We start from the raw sequence: 25,586 nt of genomic DNA, 5'->3' as shown, positions 1-25,586 counted from the left end.
GCATCTAACACTAGCTCTGCAGGAAACCAAAAGTGGGCAGAGACATGAAGGCCTGGAAGGAAGCCGCTTTCACTTGGGCTGCCCCTTTCACCTTCCCTGCCTTCCTGTATTTGAAAGATCTCAGATGATCCCCACCCCGAAGCCCTTCTTGTAATGTTCCTAGTGATTAAAGTCCTGCACGGCCAGGAAGCTCTTCCTTGTATGTGGTCACATATTTGGTCACCCCGGCCACACCATCTCCTGTGTACCTGCTCCAGGCACTGGGCCAAGTCCGGCCACCCTCAGGGCTCCCCATCTATGCAGGAGATGCCTACGAAGCCTCTCCTGTTTTCCTCCAGTTGCATGGGGTCAGATGCTGTCCCACGGGGGAAGCACCAGAAGAGGGGTTCAAACACCTAAACTTTTCCTCAAGCAAAATAATTCTACTTCCTCAGATCCCTATAGGGAGCACAGTGTCAATTCTTTAAACTTTCTAGCCTCTCCAGGAGCATGGATGTCACATCAGCACACAGGCCTTTGTATGGGGGGCACCGACCCTATCACACAAGGATAATACTCTATACTCCCTGAGGACATGCATTCCTCTGGAGAGCAAATGTTTGCGCTCTTTTCTCACTGTCCTTGTCTTCAGTATTCTATTCTGAATACAGAAGATTCTAGAAATGGGGTCAAGCTGCTAACCAAAATGTGTGGTCTCGAATGTACTAGAAAATATCACTGGATTAGGTGGGAACCAATCCATGAAGAGGATTTGGGAATCCCTGCTCCGTGTAGACCACTGATCTCTGCCTCCTTATCAAATACTGGTTAGGTTCCCAAGCAAACCACATGCATCACTCAGATCAAATACCTTCCACAGTATTTTTGGCTGCACGAAAGGCAGTATGCACTTTCTGGTGTTGAGTCACAAAGAATAAAAACTAGAGAAAAGGCAGCTAAAAGCTTCATGTTCACATTCTGACATATGCCAATCACATTTCAAAGAAACAGTTTCCCCACTAACAGCTTTGTTTGGCTGCGTGTTTCTGTGCAGTGAATGTGCACAGGGCCCCAGACCGCTCATGTGGGAGGCTGGGGCCCACATAGCCCTGGCTCCCTGGGTGGCCCCAGGCCTGGCCCTGGTCAGCAGGCCCTCCACACTCCACGGGAGGCACCGGGCTTCCAGTCCGAGGAGGAGCATCTAGTGCTCTAGGCTGCACGTCAGCTGAGAATTAAGAGAGTCTTCATTCTGTCACTCTGGTAACAAACAAATCACGTTTCCAAACATAAAGAAATCTCAACCTCACAGATGAGCAAGCAAGAGCCCACACCCTGGGGTTCTTTAAAGCCTGATTACACCACTTGCTTCGGCTTCCTCCTGCTCAGTCACAGCAAGGGGCCAGTATCTGATCCTGTTGGGGGGGGGGGTGCCCTGTGCCCACAGGTGGGGGGCTGTGGAGGGAGGGGCAGCAAACTGCCCCAGTCAGAGACCGTCACACCCCCCAACAGCTACAAACGTGTTCCTGCGATGCTGATGACATACAGGAGCCATGCTAAAAACACAAGACACGTCTGAAACCAGAAAGCAGGGATTGACTCCCCATCCCACATCAGAATCCACGGCCCAAGGAGCCTAACTTCCTTACAGTGTTCAGCAAATGTAATGACATGCATTAAGAGCTACTTGATCTCAAAGAAATCCTCTTTTCCCATAAGAGGAAGGCAGAGGACCATTAAGGGACAGAATGCAAGACGACACATTCCAAAATCTGTTCAATTAACACCAGTGAGAACAATCTGGCATGTGACCGCAGCTGTTTGTAGGCAAGAAACACTTGGCCGTCTAACTGCTGATTTGTCCTAAAAAGTAACTCTACTCTGTCCTAAAAGCCAGGTGGCAAGTGGGAAAACAGCAGTCACTAAGAGTACCACGGAGGGCTCTGATGAACAAACCTTCATGCTCTAGCGGCTGCAGGGCCACTCGCCAGCAACACCCCTCAAAGCTGCGAGAAGATTTTGTTACAAGTAATCATAGGCTGAGGTTTCCTTGAATCCCCTTTGATCTACCTCTTGAGGAGATCTAGGATCCTTCCAGTGACCATCCCACTGAAGACCTGGCCCCTGTGCCCGGGGCAACCCAGGAGCTACAGCTCTCCAACCTTGCCCAAGGCAGGGGTAGGGGTGGGTGGGTGGGGGGTCCTGCCAGGTGCTGTCACCTGTTCCCTCTACTGAGGCCCTGAGCCGGGAAATCCAACAGACACAGGGTGCTGCTGCGGACTCGAGTTTCTGGGGTCAGATGCCTGCAACAGCCACAGGTTCACAGGCCTCCACAGCAGGTGGATTCTGGAACCCACGATGTGAGGGACTCCAATGTGTGAGCCTCCTGCTGATCCCTGTCTCAGTCCAGAACCCGGAGTCACTGGGCGTATAGAGCGCTCCCTGAGTCTACAATGATGTAGAGTCTCTCAAGAACAGCCTGCTGTTAGTGATGAAACATTCTATGATGATGTGCCATTCTTTTACTGATAGAGAAGCTGAAACACCAGGTTCAGGTGATATTCTAGAAACCCTGCTGGGTGACTTAAGACACTTTTTAACATCTCTGTCTCATTTTATAAGTTCTGGAAACAAAGCCACAGTGTGCCTGTTAATGACATATTCTCAGGGTGACAAGTGCCATGGGAGTCTGGAGTGAGGGGAAGGCAGGCAAGGTGACCCTTGAAGGGATCTGGATCTTGACAGCCAGGGCTCTGGAATCCAGGGAATCCTGACGGCCAGGGTAGCGGACACTGCAGAGCTTTAGACTGAACTCATCCCTAGTCATGGACGTGGGTGCTGCTCTACCGGTATCTATCAGTTGTCCCCTGACCCCAGATTTGCGCCCACTCTCATCTGTAGGGTGTTCGTCATTCTGGACTCAGCCTCACGCTTCAGGCAGTGTGTCCAGAACAAAGAATGCTCCAGACTGGTTCACCCGGCACTTCAATAAAACCAAAACTAGGGTTCTTCGAAGCTGTCCAACTCCGGGTACTTTCTCAGGGGGATGGCTTCCCAGGCACAGCTAGGCTCGGGGACACTACCCAGCCTTGCACCCCCTTTCCAGGGAGGGAGTGGCAGGGCCAGATGTGACACGGTCACTCCACCGGGCTCTCTTCACCTCTTCAGCAACTTTTCCTTGAGACTCAGCCTCTAGGCTCTCTTCCACATGAGGATGGGACTCCTACCCTTCTCAAGCAACTACGTGCTCTGGCTCTGCATTTGCGGAGCCTTCCTATCCCTGTGACTCCAGAGACCACAAGTTTAGGTCTCTTAAACGACTCCACAAATGTCATAGCTCTACTACCAAAGAGAGCAGCCTCCAAGAGGCCGAGGCTGAGGGACCTCACCCTCTCAGTGCCACTGTGGCGTCATGCAGGGAGGGAAGTCGAAGCACAAAATCCCGGCAAGAGTGCCATCTGTAAAGACTGGGCCTCCTCCCGGCCGGGAAACCACAGGCCTTCACCATAACGTGTTTATTCCTTCGCTTCCTACATATTTGCTGACTACCGACGCCAGGCCAGATACCCAGCAAGGAGCTGGGGCCAGCAGCGAATGGGAAAGCAAGCCCCTCTCCTCAGGGTTATGGCCTCCAAGTTGCACAGACAGTAAACAAAGAAACAAACACGTTAACCAGAAGATCAGCAAGTTGTCAATGTACAGAATCAAGGGGTGGGGGAGGCGTTGGCCAATGGGCTGCACAGTTCTTTAGATGCTGGGAGGTTAAAGAAAGCTCTCTGGCGAAGTGACATTTAAGCTGAGATCTGAGGGAGTAAGAGCTGTTCATGCAAATGTCAGGGAAAAGAGCACCACAGGCAGAGACAATGGGCGACACGCATCCTGAGGCAAGACAAGGCACGGTGCCTTCAAGGGGTGGCCCATCACAGGTGGGGTAGGGGGGTGGGGTGCATGGCAAGGTGGAGCAGGAGCAGGGACCTGACAGGGCTGTGCACTTCAGTGTGAGCAGTTTGGATTGAGAGTGCAGAGCTTGAGCCACTGGAGGCTGGTGGGCAGGGGAATGGTGGGGTCTGATTACAGTTAAGGTCCTATCCCAGTGATGAGGCCGAGCAAATGCTCTGAAGTGGAAAGCCTCAGGGGCCATTCCAACACCTCCCTGGTCTGCCTTGCACTTGAGACAACGAGACCCCCCACAGTCCATCTGGGGCCAGGGGAGACTATGCCGAGGCCTGAGCCCCCTGTAGCCCTGAGCTACTTGCCCGCCAATCTACAGGCTTTCCAACACTGTCTTCTACGCTGATGGATGCTAAAATGTCAGCAATGGCACACAACACAGGTTGGGGGCCCATCGTCCCACTGGGAATACGCCATGAGCAGTTCTTCCACGTTAATAGTTCACAGCTTGGCCATGTTGGGGAATCCCACCCTGGCTACTGCTGATGCTAACTATGCGACCTGGGAAGCTCAGTGTCTCTCTGGGTTTCAATTTCTTCTCTTCCAAAATGAAAGTTAAGAGGTCCTTAACTTCTGGAAAGTCTAAGGAAAGAAAAGTGCACACATGCGGACATAATCATATGTCTCATCTCAGGGTGCGTTCACGGGCCTTTGTTGTCAGGCCACAGGTTGAAAACTCTAGACCAGGATGACTCCTGGTTTGTCTTTCCACATCCAATCAGATGACCGTATCCGTGGTTGGAAGGACATCGTGAGTCAACTTTCCCTCTTGTGGATACTCGCTGTGTACACCAATACTTCTAGCTACTCTGGAAGTACTGGTGTACTTCGACAAAGGAGAGAAGGGAGAAGAAAAGTAGGAGGGGATCTAAAGAAAAGAAAAGAAGAGCTAACACAATGGGATTGGGAGCCAAAAGATGTATGACCTGAAGGAATCTTTGGCTTTCCAAATATGACCCTGAAACTCGATTTTATCCTCATTGCTAAGCTAATGATAACAGATTCATAGTCCTCTATCAGTACGAGAGTGTTTATTAGTTAAATCTGATACCTTATTTAGGACATTTATCGAAGTGTGTACACACTAGTATACGTGAAACAAAAGTGGTATATGAATGTACTGTTTTAATAGACATGTAATTTAATTTATATGTTTCAACAAATTACTGGCACACCATGTCTTCACAAATATTATTAAGACAAAGCTAAATTTTAAAAAAAGGTGATTCAATTTAATGTAATTTTTAAAAACTATTAAGTAAGCACGAGACCAGAAGGGGGCATGTGGGTAAACTGTAGGGCAAACACGGGAAGAGTCAGTTTCTGGTCCTTCTGGCTGATGGTGGAAGAATGTATTAGAACAGTAAGGAAGGGCTATGTTGTCTACAAGCTGGTCTGTAATTCCCAGTCTACAATTTTTCTTACTCCCCAAAACTTCTCTCTCAGCTACCTGTCTTTGACACCTCCACATTCCTAACTCCATATTCTTAAGTGGAACGGAGTAAGCCACTGGAATTTGACCTTGAAAAGATCCAACCAAAAAAGCGGCTGTTGTCTTCTGTTCTATCAGAATATTATCAACTGCCCATTCAATTTACTTACACTTTTCAGGTGGTGTTATTGTAATAGTCTGCGCTGTAAATTCTTCATCGAAATATCTGGTATCTGTCTCAGATGTTACTTGAGGCTTAAAAGGAGGTACAAGCTGCAAGCAGAACAAAGAAAGTACTGTTAACAGATTTCATTTTAGGAAAATTCATTTCTAGGATAAAATTAGAGAGCAAATAATGAACTCAGCGGTGCCAGAGACCAGACCGCTGAGTCACTGTGTACAGGAGACATGGCGTTTGGCTTCCCAGTCAACAGTCTGAGCACAGAACAGGAGGTACTTGGTTGTTCTGTATAAAATTTGAGGGATTATGTGAAATAGAACAAATGAGAACCAAAGAATAGGGTGGAAAGAGGATACTGCAAAGTCCTAATTTCCCCCCAATCACACACATACACACAAAAAGCATGTGGATGCAAACCCCAGTGACAAAATGCAGGCTCTCCCCCATGCAGTGAAAGCATGACTCATCCCGTCTTCCTTCCTGACGCCTGGTCCAACAGTTTATTATGAAGAACACAACTAAATGATAGTTATTCTCTAGGTCACAAAGTGCTAGACTTGAAAAGAACCACACCCGCTTACTTGAGATGGGCATTAATGCCTGCTCTGCTCTGGGACAGGGGTCTTGGGAGCCCCTGAAGCCACGGGTGAACATTTTGTCCCAAGGTTGCGTCTAATTCTCAAAGGGGACTAGGATCCAAAAGAGGGTCAGAGTAACTGCTCTGAGGACTGAACAGGGCTGGACGCATTTCCCTCAGAGTTGTACCCGGCATGGGAGTACGGGGCAGGGGATGTCTGGGGCTGCTGAAAGCCACAGAAGCCCAAGCCTCTGTGACCTCCACTAGCAGGGATGAGCAGAAGCAGGGATGGGACTCCTAGATCTCATGGCTCTGGCCAGAGAGTCTATGGTTCAATGTTCACAGAGGGGGTCCTGTCCCAGGGCCTGGCGTCCCAGTCCATGCTCTCATGAGTACCCTGCTGACCAGAAGATGCTGCTTGTAGAAAGAAATTCCCAAGCAGACAGAAATACGGAAAACAGAGAGACAGAAATCTGTATGTTTTATAAAAATTTTACTGAAACAAACAGAAACACACAACTGGCTTTGGCTCAATACATTTTCCCACTCTTGTCACCAAATTTATGTTAAATAATAAGGCAAAAATCTTTACATTATTCTCTAGACAGACTATGTTTTAAAAAACCAGGGAGTGAGCAGAAGGAAAAGCATGTTTTAGAATAAAGGACCACGCATCTCGGTTTATGGCACATGTAACAAGGCATTTTTAATCTCTGGGCCTCTTATCATCCTTTCTCTCTGCCCAAGGACACAGCTCTTCTAAAGTCTCTGTTAGGAGCAGGCACTTTTTTGGGGGATGACCCTATTTAGGGTCCACTTCTGATGGGCAGTAGCTTCAACAGAACAGGAGAGCCAACAAGAAGGCTCTCCTTCCACACCCCTGACCTCACCTGGGCCAAGCTCCTGTCGTGTGGGCCCTGCTCTGTGACACGGCCTGGGCCATGCAAACATTCACTCTGCTGATGGCAATCTTCCCTCTTCCACTCAAGACACAAGGACATGCATTTCACGTGTGCCACACACAAGCATACAAGAACAACAAGGGTGATCAGGACCAGACAACTTGGGGGTTTCCTCTTTGGAAACGGAAAGGTCACTGCTTCTACCTGCAGGAGACTGGAGGCTGGGGTTCCGGCTGGGGTCCCCATCCTACAAATGCCCCCCAAATGGTTCTTCCTCATCCTTCCGGTCAAAACTTCACCACAAGAAATGCTTTTTTTTTTTTTTTTTTTTTAAGCAGAGGTGGGCTTCTGGGCATGTGGAGTAGGCTGTGCTTACCTCTGCCCACTCATCCCATCTGCTTCCTTCTGAGGGCAAAACCAGAAATCTGCCTCAGGTTTGGGGGAAAGGTGCTAACCTTTAAGTGAGAGAGAGTAGCTGACAGTCAACAAAAGCTGGAACAGATTTTAAAAGTTTCCAAAGGTTACAGGGGGCTTAAGCTAGCCTCTGTTCAGGAGCCCCCATGCACCAGAAGGCTTCCCTGACCCCACTCTCCGACAGCCACCCTCCCGCCACCTCTCATCCTCACACTTTGCCTTCCTTTGCCTTCACAGGAGTTTCAACATCTGACTCAACACACCTACACGTGCACACACAGACATGCACGAAACATACATATATTTGTTCCATGCCACCACCATTATACCTTCTTCCAACAAAACCTAAGCTCTGTGATGGTGAGGACTTATAAGAACAGTTTTACTGAGGTATGACTGATATGCAACAAACTGTACATGCTAAGAGTGTACAATTTGACGCATTTTGACATATGTATACACCCATGAAACCATCACCCAAACCAGGATGGTGAAGTGTCTGTTTTCTCATGAGCCTATTGTGGGCTGTCCTCCCTCCTATACCCTGGCAGGCAATGACTGACATGTTTTCTGCCACGATGGATTTGTTTGTATTTTCTGGACTTTTATGTACATGGAATCATATAGCATGTATCCTTTGATTTTTGGTATTTAGCATGATTACTTTAACGTCCATCCCTGTCACTTCAAGTGTCACTGGCTCACCCACTGTATTGCTGGGGAACACTCCATACAGGTGTGCCACCATCTGTTTATCCATGACCTGTCAACGGACACCTGGGTTGCCTCTAGTTTGGGGCTATTGCAAATAAAGCTGCTAGGACTCTTGGGTGTCCCAAGTCTTTGAACAGAGATGAGATTTCATTTATTTTGGACAAATACCAAGGAGTGGACTGGCTGGATCACATGCTAGATGTACACTGAACTGTTTAAGAAGCTGCCAGACTGTTTCCCAAGGCAGTCACTTCATTTGACATTACTACCAATGTGTACAAAATTTCCAGTCGCTCCATGATCTTGCCAGCGCTGGTTTGGTCGGTCTTTTCACTATCAGACATTCCAGGGTGTGTTGGTGTTTCACTATGGGTTGAATTTACAATGAATAAATGAATGAATAATCATCTTTTTTGTTGAGTTCACTTCTTTGGTGTAGGGTCAGTTCAAATATTTGCCTATCTTTTTTTTTTGGTCAATTAGTTTCAAGAGTTCTTTACATAATATGCACGCAGGTCTTTAATCAGATTTGTGATGTGCAACTGTTCTACCAGTCTGTGGCTTTTCCTTTCCTTCTCTTGACAGTGCCTTCTGAAGAACACACATTCTTAATTACACATAGTCTGATTTATCAGTTTTTCTTTATGGGTCATGTACTGCCTTCATCTACAGAATCTCTGCATAACCTAACACCACAAAGGTTTTTCTCCTGTGTCTTCTTCCAGAAGCCTCTACACTTAATGGCTATGATCAGTTTTGAGATAACTTTGGATATGCTGCAAATTAAAAAAACAAACAAACAAACAATGGGATGTCTAATTGTTTCATCACAATTTATTGAACTGAATTATCTTTGCACTTCTATTTTAAGTCAATCATACATTAGGGTCTAGATTTTTAGGTTCTTTGTAGGTAAATAAAGATGTTATCTGTCCAGGGGCCACCTTGGTGGCTCAGTTGGTTAAGTGTCCAATTCTGGATTTTGGCTCAGGTCATGATCTCGGGGTTGTGGGACTGAGCCTCGCTTCGGGCTCCACACTCAGTGGGGAGTCTGCTTAAGATTCTCTCCCTCTGCCTCAACCTGCATGTGTGTGTGCGTACACTCTCAAATAAATAATTTTAAAAGATTTTATTTATTCATGAAAGACACACAGAGAGAGGCAGAGACACAGGCAGAGGGAGAAGCAGGCTCCCCGTGGAGAGCCGGGTATGGGACTCGATCCCAGGACCCCAGAATCATACCCTGAGCCAAAGGCAGATGTTCAACCCCTGAGTCACCCAGGTGTCCCAAATGAATCTTTTTTATTTTTATTTATTTATTTTTTTTAACGATGGGGGTGCCTGAATGGCTCAGTAGGTTAAACGTCTGCCTTCATCTCAGGTCATGATCTCAGGGTCCTGGGGTCGAGCCCCATGTCAGGCTCCCTGCTTAGCAGGGAGTCTGCTTCTCCCTCTCCCTCTGCACTCCCCCTGCTTATGCCTGCTCTCTTACTCTCTCTCAAATAAATAAATAAATAAATAAATAAATAAATAAATAAAATCTAAAAAAAAAAAAAGATGTCACCAGTCCATAACAAACTATCCTGATTACTGTAACTTACTCTTAAAATTGGGTGGTGCAGGTTCTCCAACTTTGTTTTCTGTCAAAGTTGTTTTGGCTACCCTAACTTCCTGGCATTCCATTCCATATGAATTCTAGAATCAACCTAACAATTTCTACAAAATAGCCTGCTGGCATCTTGATTAGGATTGTGTTCAATTATGTATTAATTTCGAGAGAACTATCATCTAAAAAATATTGAGTCTTCTAAATCATGAACACATTAGATCTCTCCATTGCTTTATGCTGTCTTTAATTTCTCTACAATATTTTTTAGTTTTCAGTATGAAGGCCTTTCACATCTTTTCCCCATCCGTAAGTACTTCATATTTCTGTTGCTATCATAAGTGATATTCTTATTAATCTCTATTTTGGATTGTCTGTTGCAGCTGTATAAATTATTTTTGTGTGGTGCAATCTTTTACATATTTACTTTGTATCAAATAACTAATGGGTTAAACTTTCTTAGCTTTTTTGTAGATTCCATCTGATTTTCTATAGATAACCACATTATCCATGAAAAGACAGATTTACTTCTTTCTTTCCAATCTGATACATTTACTTTCATTTTCTTGCCTTACTGCATTGGCCAGAACCTCCAGTACAATGTTGAATAGCAAACGTCTTCACCTTATAAAATCACTCAGTCTTTCCACAGTAGGATGTTAGTGGTAAGTTTTCCCCAGATGTCCTTTATCAGGGTAGAGATGTTTCCCATTTCTAGTTTAGGGGGGGAGTCTTTTTGTTTGCTTGCTTTTGTTTAAATCAGATGGGTGTTGGATTTTCTTGAATGCTTTTCTTTTCTGCATCCAATGAGATAACCATGTATATTTCTTTATTATTGATATGATAAATCATAATGATTGACTTTTGAATATTAAACCAATATTGTATTTCTAGAATCAACCCCACTTGTTAATGATGTGCTTTCCTTGTATTTATTGATTTACTTTGCTAAAATTATGTGAAGTATTTTTACATATATGTTAATTAAGGAAATTAGTCTCTAGTTTTCTTGTATTATCTTTGCTTGATTTGATATCAGGTTAAGCGAGCCTCATAGAATGAACTGGACATACTGCTTTTATCTTCAATTCTCTGTGTAGAACCAATACTATTCTTCATTTAAATGTTTGGGAAAAGTCACTGGTGAAGCCATAGGAGTCTTTTTTTGTGAGAAACATTTTAACTACAAATATAATTTCTTTTACACATACCAGGCTACTCATGATATCTAGTTCTTGGCAATTTGCATTTTTCTTTTTCTTTTTTTTTTTTTAATTTGCATTTTTCAAGGGATTTGTCCATTCAGCAAGATTGTTGACTTTTTTTTTTTTTTTTAAAGATTTTATTTATTTATTTATTCATGAGAGAATGAAGCAGAGTGAGAGAAAGAGGCAGAGACACAGGGAGAGGAAGAAGCAGGCTCCATGTAAGGAGCCCGATGTGGGACTTGATCCCAGATCCTGGGATCACACCCTGAGCCAAAGGCAGATGCTCAACCACTGAGCCACCCAGGCGTCTCAGATTGTTGACTTTATGGGCATGAAGATTTTCATATTATTTCCTATTATCCACTTAATATCCATAAAATCTGTAGTGACATTACCCCTCTCATTCGTGATATTAATAACTTGTCTTCTTGCTTTTCTGTTCACTTTGGTTAGAAATTTATCAATTTTGTTAATCTTCTCAAAGAACCACCTTTCATCAATTTTCTTGATAATTTTACAGTTTTTATTTCACTGACTGCTTCCCCAATCTTTATTAATTCCTTTCTTCTGTTTACATTGACTTTAAATCATTCTTCTTTTTCTAGTTTCTCAAGATGGAAGATAAGATCACTGATCTCAGATCTTTCTTCATTTTGAATATTGTCCTCTGGTACTACCCATCGTCCTTGAAGTATTACATTAGCTGTATCCCACAGAAAAACATGTTTTATTTTCATTTTTAGGCAGTCCAAAACACTTTCTACTTTCCCTTTTGATTTTTTTCTTTGACCCATGGATTATTTAAAATTGTACTTAGTTTCCAAATACTTGAAGAGTTTCCTTGTATTTATTATTGATTTAACTTGCTAAAATTATGCAAAGTATAATTTTATATATAATATATAACTATATATACTATTATATATTATATAATATAAATGTTATAATAAATATTATATTTACATATAATATATATCTTTGTTTTGATTTCTAATTTTATTCCCTTTTCATTCAAAAGAACATGCTTTAAATTATTTGAATCCTTCAAAATCTACAGAGTTGTTTAGCTCAAAATATGGTATAACATGGCAAATGTTCCGTGTGATCTTGAGAAGAATGAATGTTCTTCTGTTGTAGGGTAGTGTTCTATAAATGTCAATTAAACTACTATTGTCTTCTATAACCTTAATGACTTTCTCTCTGTTTCTTCTATCAGTTACTTAGAGATAGGCATTGACATATCAAACTATAATGTGGATTTGTCTATTTTTTCTTGCATTCCTATTATTTAGCCCTACCCTTTTAGAAATGAGGACACTTGGTAAAATGACTTGCTAAAGATGATACAATCAGCAACAAGAGCAGCCAACCCTCCACCTCTAAATCCCAAGCTCTCTCTAGTGTGGTGCCTGGACAGACATGGTGTGAAAATGCTTTTGCTTTTGAGTGCTTCTCCAGACATTAGTCAAAGTCAAGCCATGCATGCTGGGGGCATATTTTCTCTCCTCAACACACACAGAAGCAGAGGACAACACAGTAAAGTATAAAAATCTAACAGGGAAGCGAGAACCCTAATTCTGTACATGGGGAAAAGTGTGAGAGAGAACATGCAAAGAACTGCCACAGGTCCCAAAAGAGGTGCTACCACACACCATCCTGGGTATGCCCAGCCACGGGTTTTCCCAGAGCATACATTCACTTTAAACAACTGAACACATTTCAAATATTCATACTTATGGGCTGCATTGTGCCTCCTCCCTCAAATCCACATATTGGGAGTCCTAACCCCCCAGTGACTATATCAGCAGAGAGGGTCTTTTAAAAAGTGATTACATTAAAACAAGGTGTTACTGTGGGCCTTAGTCCAACCTGACAGATGTCCTTATAAGAAGAGGAAATACGGACACACAGAGGGACTCCAGATGCTCACACACATGGAGGAAAGGCCATGTGAGGAAGAATAGATAAGGTGGCCATCCATAAGCCAACCAGAGGCTTCAGAAGAAACCAGCCTTGCCAGTACCTTGATCTTGAATGTCCAGTTCCCAGAACCATGGGGAAACAAATTTCTGTTAAGTCGCACCAGACTGTGGTGCTATGTAATATTAATTTTCTATTTTGCCTTTAAACCAGTATCATCTTAGTTTTCCCTCCCTTGCTCTGGAAATCTCTCTCAAAACACTCCTGTACCAACTGACACACTGCAGACTCTCATTTAGGAATGTACAAGTACTGGCAGAGTCAGAAGCACGCAACTGGAAATCTCAGCTACCTTTATATGTTACTCAATGGATGCCATTAACTGTGAATCTGACAATGAATGCATTAAACCTTGAATGTATCTGTCTTTAAAAGCTCGTTGGTTTTCAGGAAATATAGTTCCAGACGATGTAAACAGGAAGATCACAGTGCTGGGTTCAGGACTTCCAGTTTACCGAAGAGGCATTTATAGGATTGCGTTTCCTTGTGCAGCCTCAAGACCACAGAGTGGTGGGCAACAATGCAGCCCCTGAAATCCTTCCATGCTGACCCTCTACCAGATTTGACATGGTACCCAGTCACTCTGTGTTTCTTCATAGTGTAAGTGAAAGAACAGAGAAAACATGCCCCTGAACTTGTTCAAGTAGGTCACAGTCCCCACTCATGGTGTGGCTACAATGACCGCAGGGGAATATGGACACCAAAGTCTCTGAGGGTCAGTCTTCCCCCAACCTTCCTCAGCAACAAATCAATTGTTATTGTCTGGTCTCTATGTTCTTTCTTCTGTTTTCAGTGTTGGTGTTCTAAAAAAATAGCAGGGCTTGAAACTTATAGGGAAAGCTGATACAGACAGTGACTACAGAACCTTAATGGTCATCCTGTTTGAATGTCCACCACTCTAATATGGATCAAAAAGCCTGGGAACACACACACTGCCAACACTACTGAATGCTTAGGTTTACTATGGATGATAATTTACTGCTGTAATCCTGCCTTATTAAAACAATTCAAGAGAGTAACTGAGCTTAGATAGCGATTCTAGTTTATTTAATCTCTGTTCCTCTGAAAACCCGTTTTTGCTTTTGTTTTCTTTTGACAGAGTGCAAGTGGAAGGTGGGAGTACAGAGGGAAAGAATCTCAAGCAGGCTCCATGCCCAGCACAAAGCCTGACACATGGGGCTTGATCTCACAACCCTGAGATCACGACCCGAGCTGAAATCAAGAGTTAGATGCTCAACCAAGTCACCCAGGCGCTCCTCCTGAAAAACTGGTTTTATGGTGCTTTGTATGTGTGTATATATATGTATATGCATGCACGCATGTACACACACACACACACACACACACAGGAAAAATGAGAATATGGAAAGAGGATTTATTTCTACCAAAACTAATAAATCTATGGCAAACATTACTTAAGTATATTATCTGCTAAGCTTTATAATACCAATTAACATTTGAAGATGATCAGAAACTCATAACTATACTTCATTTTCACAAAACCACACAATAGCAATTCAGGTCCATAATGTTGACCTTGATCCCATAAAAAAATGCACCAAGGTTCCCACAGAATGTATCACACTATTATACAAATATTATATCATAAGTTGAACTCAGCAAAGTGAATATTTTAGCTATAACAAACATTAAATGTTTAATTAATACATCTGTTTTCCCTGCTGGAATTTAGAAGGGCTTTTTAACACACAGTATGCATGGTTTGCACTGCTTTGAAAGTAATCCCCCAAAATCTGAACTCATGCTTTCTTTTCCTTGATCAATTTCCTCATTTATTTTTTTTTTAAAGGTTGTATTTACTTATTCAGGAGAGAGAGAGAGAGGCAGAGAGACACAGGCAGTGGGAGAAGCAGGCTCCAAGCAGGCTCCAAGCAGGGAGACTGATGTGGGACTTGATCCCAGGTCTCCAGGATCAGGCCCTGGGCTGAAGATGGTGCTAAACTGCTGAGCAACCCGGGCTGCCCTCAATTTCCTCGGTTAAAAAGAGCTTCACAAACATTCTGCTGGCTGTGGGTCTATGGACAGGTGATGCTGCTCACAAACATCCACAGGCACATCATATCATTTGAGCATCTCAGTTATACTTGGAGAAGAGTTGCTTATGGAGGTAAAATAACTTTCATCAGTGAAACAGGGCCCTTTCTGAAAGGCAGGGGAGGTTAGTAAAAAGACTGCTGCTATGGCAGTGACGATGGGCAAGCCGCATCCATTACAAGCCTCAGGATTTCACTAAGAACCTGCTGTAATAGTCCACTGTTCATCCTCCCTCCAGCTGACCGCACAGGCATGGCCCAGCATCAGCAGTGTGGTAGCCACTCATCAGTATTTCTGATTAGAAATGTTCATGAACATGGGCACAAATGAGGAAGTAAACTGGGGAGAAATGGTGTAAGCTGAAAAAAACTCAAGACCCTGTATCAATAGACAAAAACCAAACCAAAGCAAACAAAAACCCTATAAAATATGATTAGACTCCCAGGCAGTCACAGTACTGTCTTGTACAGACTTGTACAGACTTAGTCAAAGTCTAAACCTAAAATACAGAAAAAGATACAGTAATAATAATAAAGCTCCCAACAAGATTTATAGTATTTTTCCAGAGACATCCGTATCACATTCCCATGAAGATGACCAAGAACCTATCCCTGTGCCCACCTTCCCACCACCATCACAGCCACTTTCTCATGATTACATCAGACCAACATCTACAAAGGACCCAGTGATCTGAATGCCTCTGGGTTTGGGGATAAGATTTTGGTGGCAAGGGAAGAAGGAAAGTAGGGAATTTAAAAGCAGAGCAGGAAAATGTGGAGGCTCAATTTGAGGGCAGAAAGAATCTGGGTTTGTGAGGAGCTCCTATGGCCCTGTCACAGTGTTCATTCATGGATTTGTAGAAACTAACCAGAATTGGATGAAGAATCCCAAAGGCAGGAGCTAAGCTGTGCTGGCCCCCAACAAGGGTAAAAGGAGGGAGGTAAGGCATAAGAGGACCTAAACACACATGCATTTTTCCTAAGTTGATTATGCATGCAAGGACCCCTGCAGGTGTGCACGGTGCAGCTAGGCTGCAGAACCACAGGATGGGAGCTATAACAAGGAGCACTACCTGCTAATCCTGGCACCTCTCAGTGAAGCTATAGCTTAAGTGATTCAACATACCCAAATCCTTATGAAGAACAAAGAAGTGGGGTTTTGAGTACCTCTTCTTTTCAACACATTTTTAACTGAATTATAAAATATTTGCATTGAAAAATCTTGTAGATCTAATCCAATCCCCTCATTTTAAAATGAAAAAAATTGAGGCCCCAAATTTTCATACTATTCAGTTATCCAAAAGCATAAGAATATAAATAAAATTCCAATTACTTTTTTTAAAAAAAGATTTGTATTTGTTTGTGAGAGAGCAAGTGAGAAAGAACATGAGCCATGGGAGAAGCAGAGGGAGAAGCAGACTCTCCGCTAAGCAGGGAGCCCAACGTGGGGCTCAATCCCAGGACTCTGAGATCATGACCTGAGCCGAAGGCAGATGCTTCACCTACTGAGCCACCCAGGTGCCTCTAATTCCAATTACTTTTAATTCAGCCCTGAGGTCACACAAATGCAACAGTCTGCTAATTTTGCCTCCTTTACTAAACTGTGAGCAACTTGGGGACACGGATCTTCCCTTTAGATGCTCAGCACACTCCTAACCCTTGCTACAAAGTGGATGAGCAGTAAATGGTGAGTTACCAGTGTAAAACAGTCATATGAGGTCCTCTGGTCTTGCAGTGATTGTGGCTCACTCAAGACAAAAGGTGATGCAAACTGCACATTTTCTAGGAGAGTCTGAGTCTGTTACTAAGAGCAAAGGAGGGAAGCAAACAAGCAAACAAGCAAACAAGGGAAGAGTCGAGTTATCTTTGGGAGGTGCACTGAAATAACGACACATTCACTGCTAATTCATAGCATCTAAAAAAGCTCTTTAACCTACACACATTCTTTGGAAGGCTGCACAAATGTGAATTTGGGGGGTACTTTGCATGAATAAAAAATGTCACCAGAAGCAAGGCTATGTTTGACTTGCAATAATGCATAATCAAAAATAAATACTAAGTTTTGCTTCTGTTAATAGCCAAGCAGCTCCTGTTGGATCCACCCTCCTGCAGATAATTATAAACTCAGGAAAAAATCAGAACGTCTGGGAAGCAACTGGAAACAGGTATGTTTTGGAAGGAAGTTGAAAGTAGGAAGAAGGGAATGGTCCTGAATGAATTCCCCACTTTTGTGGCTCTTAGCTCCAGTCTATACCACGCAGGGTTAAAATCTGGATGAGACATCTACAGTCTTACATCACAAAGAATGAAGGTTTGGGAGAAGTACAGCAGCTTCAAGTAGGGGAGCAAAGGAGGGAGAATGCCACATTCTGAGTACAGTCTGCCCAGGTCTCTGGCTGACTCCCTGAGCCATGCACACTCAGGGCAGAGTCTGAGCTCCCTAGGGATGTCTGAAGAAACCAACCTCAAATTTTAACTGACACTCACTGGGGAGGACATAGAGGCTGCAGTTTGACTTAAGCCATCATAAACTGTCCATAAATACAAAGAAAAAAAATCAATATTCTTGTTGTAATCTAATAGATTTCAGAGGCCCTATTGTGTCTCAGTCACAATGCCCAGGACATATTCCAAAATGACTCAACATAAAAACAAACAGGAGAAGATGGCCCACGTACCACAAAGAGATAATGAGGGAGGCTGATGTGAACCAGGCCTGGACTTTGGGATTAGCAGACAAAAATTCAAAAGCAGATTTTATAATTGCACTCAATGATGTGAAGTAAAATATGTTCCTAATGCTTAAAGAGATGTAGAAATGGAGACTATTAAAAAAGGAGAATCAAATGGAAAATCTAAAATGGAAAAATACATTTGAAATAAGAAATTCACCATATGGGTTTACAGCGGTTTAAAGATTACAGCAGAGTCAGTAAACTGGATTTATCAATAGAAACAATTCAATCTGATGACCACAGGCAAAAACTAGAAAAAAATGAACAGAAATTCAAAGATCTGTGGGATCATGTCAAAGGGTCAAAGGTATTGTAATGGGAATTATAAAGGAAGGAGACAATAAGACAAAAAGTATATTTCAAGAAATAATAGCTAAAATTCTTCCAAAGTTAGTGAAAGGTAAGAGATTCAAAAGGCTCAGAGAACTCCAAGTAGGATAAATACAAAGAAAACCTCACCTACAAACAGTATAGTTTGAAAACCAAATCTCAGTCAGGATTCAAAGAGAGAAGCAGAAACACTGTGTGTGCATGTGTGTGTGTGTCTGTGTTTGTGTGTGTGTGAACGAGAGACAAAGAGACTGAGAGGGTGAGAGAGGGAGAGTGAAGGAAGAAGAGGAGGGAGGAAGAAAAAGAAGGAGAGGGCAGAGAAGGGGATTAGGGGGCTCTGAACTCCATCAACTTAGGGAGGAGGCTGGCCACAGTCTCTGTGAGGCTGCTGTCTTCATGTTTAAGGACATGTGGAGCTTGGTGTCCATGGGACAGGAGGTGGGAGGGGAGGATGCATGTAAAGCAGGGAGAAGAGCAATATGAAACCCAGAAGCATGAACTGGAGCCCACAGGATGGCTGAAATCCATGTCATGGTCACCACCTTGGACCTCAATGGTGTGGCACTCCTGCACAAGCTGGGGACCTGCATCATGAGGCTGAACATGCACGCTGGCCCAGTAGTGGCAGAGGTGACCGGGCTCACAGGGGGACCAGGAGCAGATGCAGGCCTCACCCCTGCCTCAGGGTCAGCACTGGGGAAGTGAGCTAACAGACAACCCACAAGAGCAGGAGCTACCAGTGGCTGTTGCTTCACTTCTGCTCTTGGAATCTTACAGGAGAATTCTGGAAAATGTAGCTCAGCCTACTCAGTGATTTATTCTAAAGCCATCACACAAACGAAAATATCTTGAAAGCAGCAGGAGAAATGATGACACATAATTTACAAAGGGACACATAATTGAATAAGCACTCACTAAACTATCAGCTTACAACTTTATATTCAGTGAAAATATCCCTCAAAAGTGAGGGCAAAATAAAGACACCATCAGATAAAGAAAACAAGTTCCTTGGCAGCATACGTGCACTATTGAGAAATGAGGGCAGTTTCTTGGACTGAAGGGGAGTGTACCAGAAAGGAACTGGGTCTTCAAGAAGGAATGATGAGAGAGCAGCACTTGCTCTGCTTCCCACAGCAGCACCAGGGACCCCGGGTCAATACCAACATTGACCTTATGAACATTGACCTTATGTGTACACTTTATAGAGTGAATCAGAGCTCAGCAAAAACAATTTTTGTTTTTTAATTAAAAAAAAAAAAAAAAAAGAAGAGTATTTGAAAGAAGGGTGAACATGGAAAAAGATAACAAATACTTAAAGTTCTAACTTAGCATCCGGACAGAGGTGAAGGTTAATATTCAAACTGGAACACAGAAGCGTAAGGAAGGAGCCAAAGACTTAAACTCATATAATAAGGTGTGGAAGATCCCGGTGACCCTTCCTCCCCACCCCCCTCAAGCATTATTTCATTCAGGCCCGTCTCTGTTCCTCCCACTAGGGACTAGAATATAATTGCCCATTTAAACAGTTGCCATTTCACTGAAATGAGTATCAAATGAGTGACCAAAATAAATTATGAAGTACCTAAATTACTCTCTAAAAGCTGTGGAGGCCGAGAAAAATTAAGGCCATGCCACCTAAAGTTTAGTATTAGCACAAGTACAGCCATCTTAGGCCCCTGTGAATAAGAGCTGAACTTTACAGGAAAAACTGCAGAATGTCCTCGGCAGGGAATCCCATATCAGAAAGACAACAGAGCCCACGCCTGTGGTAGAAATTCCCATATTAGAATGAGAACAGAGCTCAATGCCCTTGAAAGCCCCATATCAGAATGTAAACAGAACTTGAGAAATTCCTCCACTCCTTCTAAAAATCCCCTAGACCAGCCTATAAAAAACCCAGCTATAACACCCCTCAGGGTCCGAGTCCCTGCTCGGCTGTGTTGGGTATACTTGGACCCAAGCTCGAGCTTGCTAATAAACCCTCATGCGCTTGCATGGGTGTCAGCTCCTTGGTGGTTTCTTGGATTCGCAATCTTGGGCACAACAAAAGCAAGTTTTCTTTTCTGCAGGGAATCTCTGGCAAGTACGTACAATTGTGATAAGTAAAAGGTAGATCAAAATGAGGTGAGATTCTAGTAAGATCACAATGAGCCAAAGATTCCAAATCCATCTTCTCTAAAAGCCCCTTTAGTGGTCTTCATGTTTTATAGTAGAATGTTTTTTTCCTTACAAAGACTAGAGCTTCAGCAGTCTCCATGAACTTCTGGAATCTTCTGCCTCAGCTGGGCCCTCCCCCCACCACACACTGGCTGGCGCCCCTGCCCTGGCCCTGATGAGGGTCCCCCAGTACCCTCTCCTCAGGCAGTTAACGTGGGCCTCATACTTTCTTCTCACTCTAAGAAGGCAGGACTCCTGGAAAGAAGGCAGGGCCTTCAGGCAGGAACTACTACCTCAGCTTCAGGACCAAATAGTTATAAAAATATTTGCCTCAGAGGGCGTTTCCCTTTCTTTCCCATCAGTGTCACCAAGAAGGCGCCCCACCTCTTCTGTGAAAACTAAGCCCTCTGGCAAGGCCTCACAGTCTTGCTTGTTCTTATCTCACTTTCCCCATGTTTATCAGTCTCACACCTACAATCTCTATATTACAATACATCTTGCTGTCTGCATAGAAACTTACCTTGTTCCATGCACCTCCACTTCCAGAGTCCTGATTGGATTTTCCCCCAGGGACAGACCAACACAAGAGCAAGGCCAAATCTAAAATCTAATCCCTTCTGTAGGCTGTTTCCCGGTTCACCCCTACTCCTTCCTTCATTATTCTTCCATTTTCTTGAGGAGACTACGCTTGGTGCTTCCATTTCTTTTACCTCCCGCTGCATTTACAAAATTTAAAAAGAACTATTTTGAACATAAAGGAAAGAATAGAAAATAATATAAAACAACAACTAAATCTGATGTTATGTTTAGTCATAGATAGTTTCACACTTCTGGATATTTTTAAGATATAAAACATGGAGATGCAGCTGCATACCTATTGCTTTCTATTTCTATTTCTATTGCTTTCTCCTCATTAATGTTCACCCATTAAAAAAATTTTTACTTATTTATTCATGAGAGACACACAGAGAGAGACAGAGACACAGGCAGAGGGAGAAGCAGGCTCTGTGCAGGGAGCCAGATGTGGGACTCGATCCCAGGCCCCGGGATCATGCCCTGAGCCGAAGGCCAATGTTCAACCACTAAGCCACCCAGGCATCCCTGTTGACCCATTTTTAATCCCCCAAAACTACAATTACATATAATTCAGGCAAATATTGTGGTGCTCTATATCATTGCATGTACTTTTCTCCCATAGATAGGCTATGAGAGATATAATTTTCTTTAGTTCATTTTCAGTTTTTACAATAATGGTATCATTCCCTAAATATCTTATGTAACTTGATTTTTTATATTTATGTCTTTTTGAGATGTACCAATAAATACTTAATTTACCAATTGATACTTATAAATCCAACCTATTCATTTTTTAATTCAGTATAGTATTCCACTGTTAAAATAAGACAAAATGCAATTATTACATATTCCACCATCAAAGATCTATTAAGGTTTTTTTTTCCTTTAAAAATCAAATACCCCTTATTTCTTTTTCTTATTTTTTTTATTATCTTATCTTATTAGAATCTATGATAAAAGCTGCCTAGGGGCACCTTGGGTGGCTGGCACAGTTGTTGGTTAAGCACCTGACTCTTGGTTTTGGCTCAGATCATGATCTCAGGGTCATGGGATCAAGCCCTGTGAGGGGACCCACTCTCAGCTGGGAGTCTGCTTGAGATTCTCCCTCTCCCTCTGCCCTTCTCTCTCTCTCCAATAAAAAAAAAAAGCATTTTGACAAAATCCAGCATCCATTCATAATAAAAATGTTCAGAAAATAAAAACAGTGGAAAATTTTGTCAATCTGAGAGATGATGCACATAAAAAAAACCCTACAACTAATACCTTAGTTAGAAGGGGCTATGTGAATGCTATTTCCCTCATATTAGTAATACTTAAATGTCTGCTCTCACCATTTCTATATGACATTGTTCTGGCGATCCTAGTCAGTGCAATAATGAAGAAAAAAGAAATAAAAGGCATACAAATTGAAGTATCTCCTAAAAGGGATTAGCACTAGCAAATAAGTTTAACCTGATTAACTACTAAGTTTAGCCTGATAAACTAGCCTGAAAAACTCATAAGACCTCAACTCAAAACCTGTTTACCTCCATTTCTTCAGTTTCTTTTATCCAGTACATGTCTGGCTTTCAACAGAAAATTACAAGGCATACTAAAAGATAAAAAAAATACAGTTTCACAATAAGAAGCAAGCACCAGAACCAGCCTCAGATATGGAAGAGATACTGGAATTATCAGACTGGAATTTAATTCCTCTATGAAAATACAGCAGCGTTTTTTAAAAAATATTTTATTTATTATTCATGAGAGACACAGGGAGAGAGAGAGGCAGAGACACAGGCAGAGGGAGAAGCAGGCTCCATGCAGGAAGCCCGATGTGGGACTTGATCCCAGGACTCCGGGATCATACCCTGGGCCGAAGGCAAGTGCTAAACTACTGGGCCACCCAGGGATCCCACAGCAAGGGTTTTTTAATGGAAAACTGCAGTACATGTAAGGACATATGGGTACTATAAGTAAAGTAATTAATTCTCTAAGAAATAATAAAAAGGAAATGCTAGAAATAAAGAAACACCATCAGAGAAATCAAGAATGCCTTTGATGGGCTCATTAATAACCAGAGCATGGCCAAGGAAAGATTCAGTGAGCTTGAAGAAATGTTAATAGAAACTTCAAAAACTGAAATGGAAAAAGAATATATGAAAATGGACTATTCAAAAATCATTAAGCAATTATAATAGGTATTATAAACGGGAATATGACAGGGAAAGAAAGGAGAAAAAATACTGAAGCAATAATGACTGCGCATTTTCCAAAATTAGTGCTACCCACCAAGACACATATCTCTTAAGTTCAGAAAATAGCACTCAAGATAAAGATCCCCAAATATACACCATATCATATTTAAAGGACAGGAAAATGGGATACCTGATTGGCTCAGTGGTTCAGCGTCTGCCTTTGGCTCGGGGTGTGATCCCAGGGTCCTGGGATCAAGTCCCATATCAGGCTCACTACAGGGAGCCTGCTTCTTCCTCTGCCTATGTCTTTGCCTCTCTGTGTGTCTCTCATGAATAAGTAAATAAAATCTTCAAATTGCAGGAAATCAAAGACAAGGACAAAATTTTGAGAAGCCAGAAACATACACATGTGCACACCAAAAATCTTTTCTATAGAGGTTCAAAGACAAGAATTACACTGAATTCTCTTCAGTAACCATGTAAGTGAGAAAAAAAAATACAGTAAAATACATAATATTGAAAGATAAAAACAATGACCTAGAATTCTGTATCCAGGAAGATTAGCTTTCAAAAATAAGGAATAATGGAGACTTTCCTAGACAAACAAAAATTGAGGCAATTTGTCACCAGCAGACCTACCTTGCAAAAAATGTTAAAAAAAAAAAAAGTCATCAGAAAAAAAGAGAATGATACAGAAGCTTAGTTCTATAGAAAGGAAGAAAGCTAGAAAAGGAACCAACAGAGGTAAAATATTTTTTTTTCTTATTCTTTTTTTTTTTTTTTTTTTGAGAGAGAGAAGGACAGGGGTGGGTAGAGGAGGCACAGAGGGAGAGGCTCCATGCTCAGTGCAGGGACAAGTGTGAGGCTTGAGCTCACAACAATGAGATCATGATCTGAGCCAAAATCAAGAGTCAGACACTTAACTCTTGACAAGCCACCAAAGTGCCCCCCTTTTCTTATTCTTAATTAATCTACCAGGTAACAGTTTGTTTGAAATAATAATACAATAATATATACAACAATTATAGCTTATGGATGAGTGAAATTAATGAGTAATGTTACTTGGGACAGGAAGGAGGAATTAGAAATACTGCTTTAAGGTACTTACACTATGAAATGGTGTGGTATTATTTGAAAAAGGACTTCAATTAATTATAAATATATATTGCAAACTTAAAGAAAAACACTAAAACAATGTAAAAAAAAAATATGAGATGCTAAAAGAGGAGAAAAAAATAGTCTTAGAAAATGCTCAGTTAAAACCAGAGAAGTCAGAAAAAGAGTACAACACACTAGAAGATACAAAGAACAGGACAATGACTAGAAAGCAGTAACAGTTATAGCAGATATTAATCCAACTGTGGTAATAATCACTTTAAATTTCAATGGCCTTGGGCAGCCCAGGTGGCTCAGCAGTTTAGCACCGCCTTCAGCCCAGGGCCTGATCCTGGGGACCTGAGATGGAGTCCCACATCAGGCTCCCTGCATGGAGCCTGCTTTTCCCACTGCCTGTGTCTCTGCCTCTCTCTCTCTGTCTCTCTCATGAATAAATAAATAAAATCTTTAAAAAAATAAATAAATTTCAATCGTCTAAAAACACCAACAAAAACAATGACTGTAAAGTGTATAAAAACCAAAGAATCGATTGTGTATTATTTACAAGAAATCCACTTTAAATGTAAAGACACCAAGAGATTAAAAGGGGATGGAGGAAGACTTGCCATGCTAATGGGAAAAGAAAGCTGGAGTAGCTGCACTAATTTCAAACAAAGCAGATTTCTTTTTTTTTTTTTTCAAAGCAGATTTCTGAGTAAGGAAAATCATCACAGATAAAGAGAGATATAACATAATGATAACTTGGCCAATTCTCCATTAGGACATAAGAATTGCTAATGTGTATGCATAGAACAACAGAGTATCAAAACACAATAGACAAAAACTGATAGAGCTGCAAGGAGAAACAGATTAACTCACTATCATACTTGGTGACTTTACCACCCCTTTATAAGGGTTTGACATATCCAGCAGGAAGAATATTAGCAAGGGCATCACTGAACTGAAAGACACCATCAGCCAATTGGATCCAACTGACATTTACAGACCACTTCATCCACAACAGCAGAATACACATTCTTCCCAAGCTCATAGACCACTGACCAGGATAGGTCACATCCTAGGCTAAAAAACATACCTTAAAAAATTTAAAAGAACAAACATTCAAGGGAATGCTCTCAGACCATAGTGGAATTATTATTATTTTTTTTTTTAATTTTTTTTTAATTTTTATTTATTTATGATAGTCACAGAGAGAGAGAGAGGCAGAGACACAGGCAGAGGGAGAAGCAGGCTCCATGCACCGGGAGCCTGACGTGGGATTCGATCCCGGGTCTCCAGGATCGCGCCCTGGGCCAAAGGCAGGCGCTAAACCACTGCGCCACCCAGGGATCCCACCATAGTGGAATTAAACTAGAAATTAGTAAGAGACAGATAGCTCAAAACCCCCAAATACTTAGGAGATTAAATAATACACTTCTAAGTAATGTATGAGTCAAGTAGGAAGTCCCAGGAGAAGTATTTTCAACTAAATGAAAACGAAAGTACAACTTATCAAGACTC

General features: G+C 42.3%; 1 protein-coding gene across 8 annotated transcripts in view; it reads right to left on the bottom strand.

The window, feature by feature from the left end:
• AKT3 (AKT serine/threonine kinase 3) overlaps positions 1-25,586 on the bottom strand; it is a 308,906-nt gene that overhangs the window by 4,242 nt on the left and 279,078 nt on the right. For all 8 annotated transcript variants that reach the window (XM_077901455.1, XM_077901451.1, XM_077901457.1 and 5 more), the window contains one exon: positions 5,530-5,632. In XM_077901455.1, coding sequence (XP_077757581.1) covers positions 5,530-5,632 — 103 coding nt within the window. The remainder of the gene's footprint in view (positions 1-5,529; positions 5,633-25,586) is intronic.

This window comes from Canis aureus, chromosome 6 (genome assembly GCF_053574225.1).
Source record: "Canis aureus isolate CA01 chromosome 6, VMU_Caureus_v.1.0, whole genome shotgun sequence".
Lineage (NCBI taxonomy): Eukaryota > Metazoa > Chordata > Mammalia > Carnivora > Canidae > Canis > Canis aureus.
This window is presented reverse-complemented; position numbering and strand designations above follow the sequence as displayed.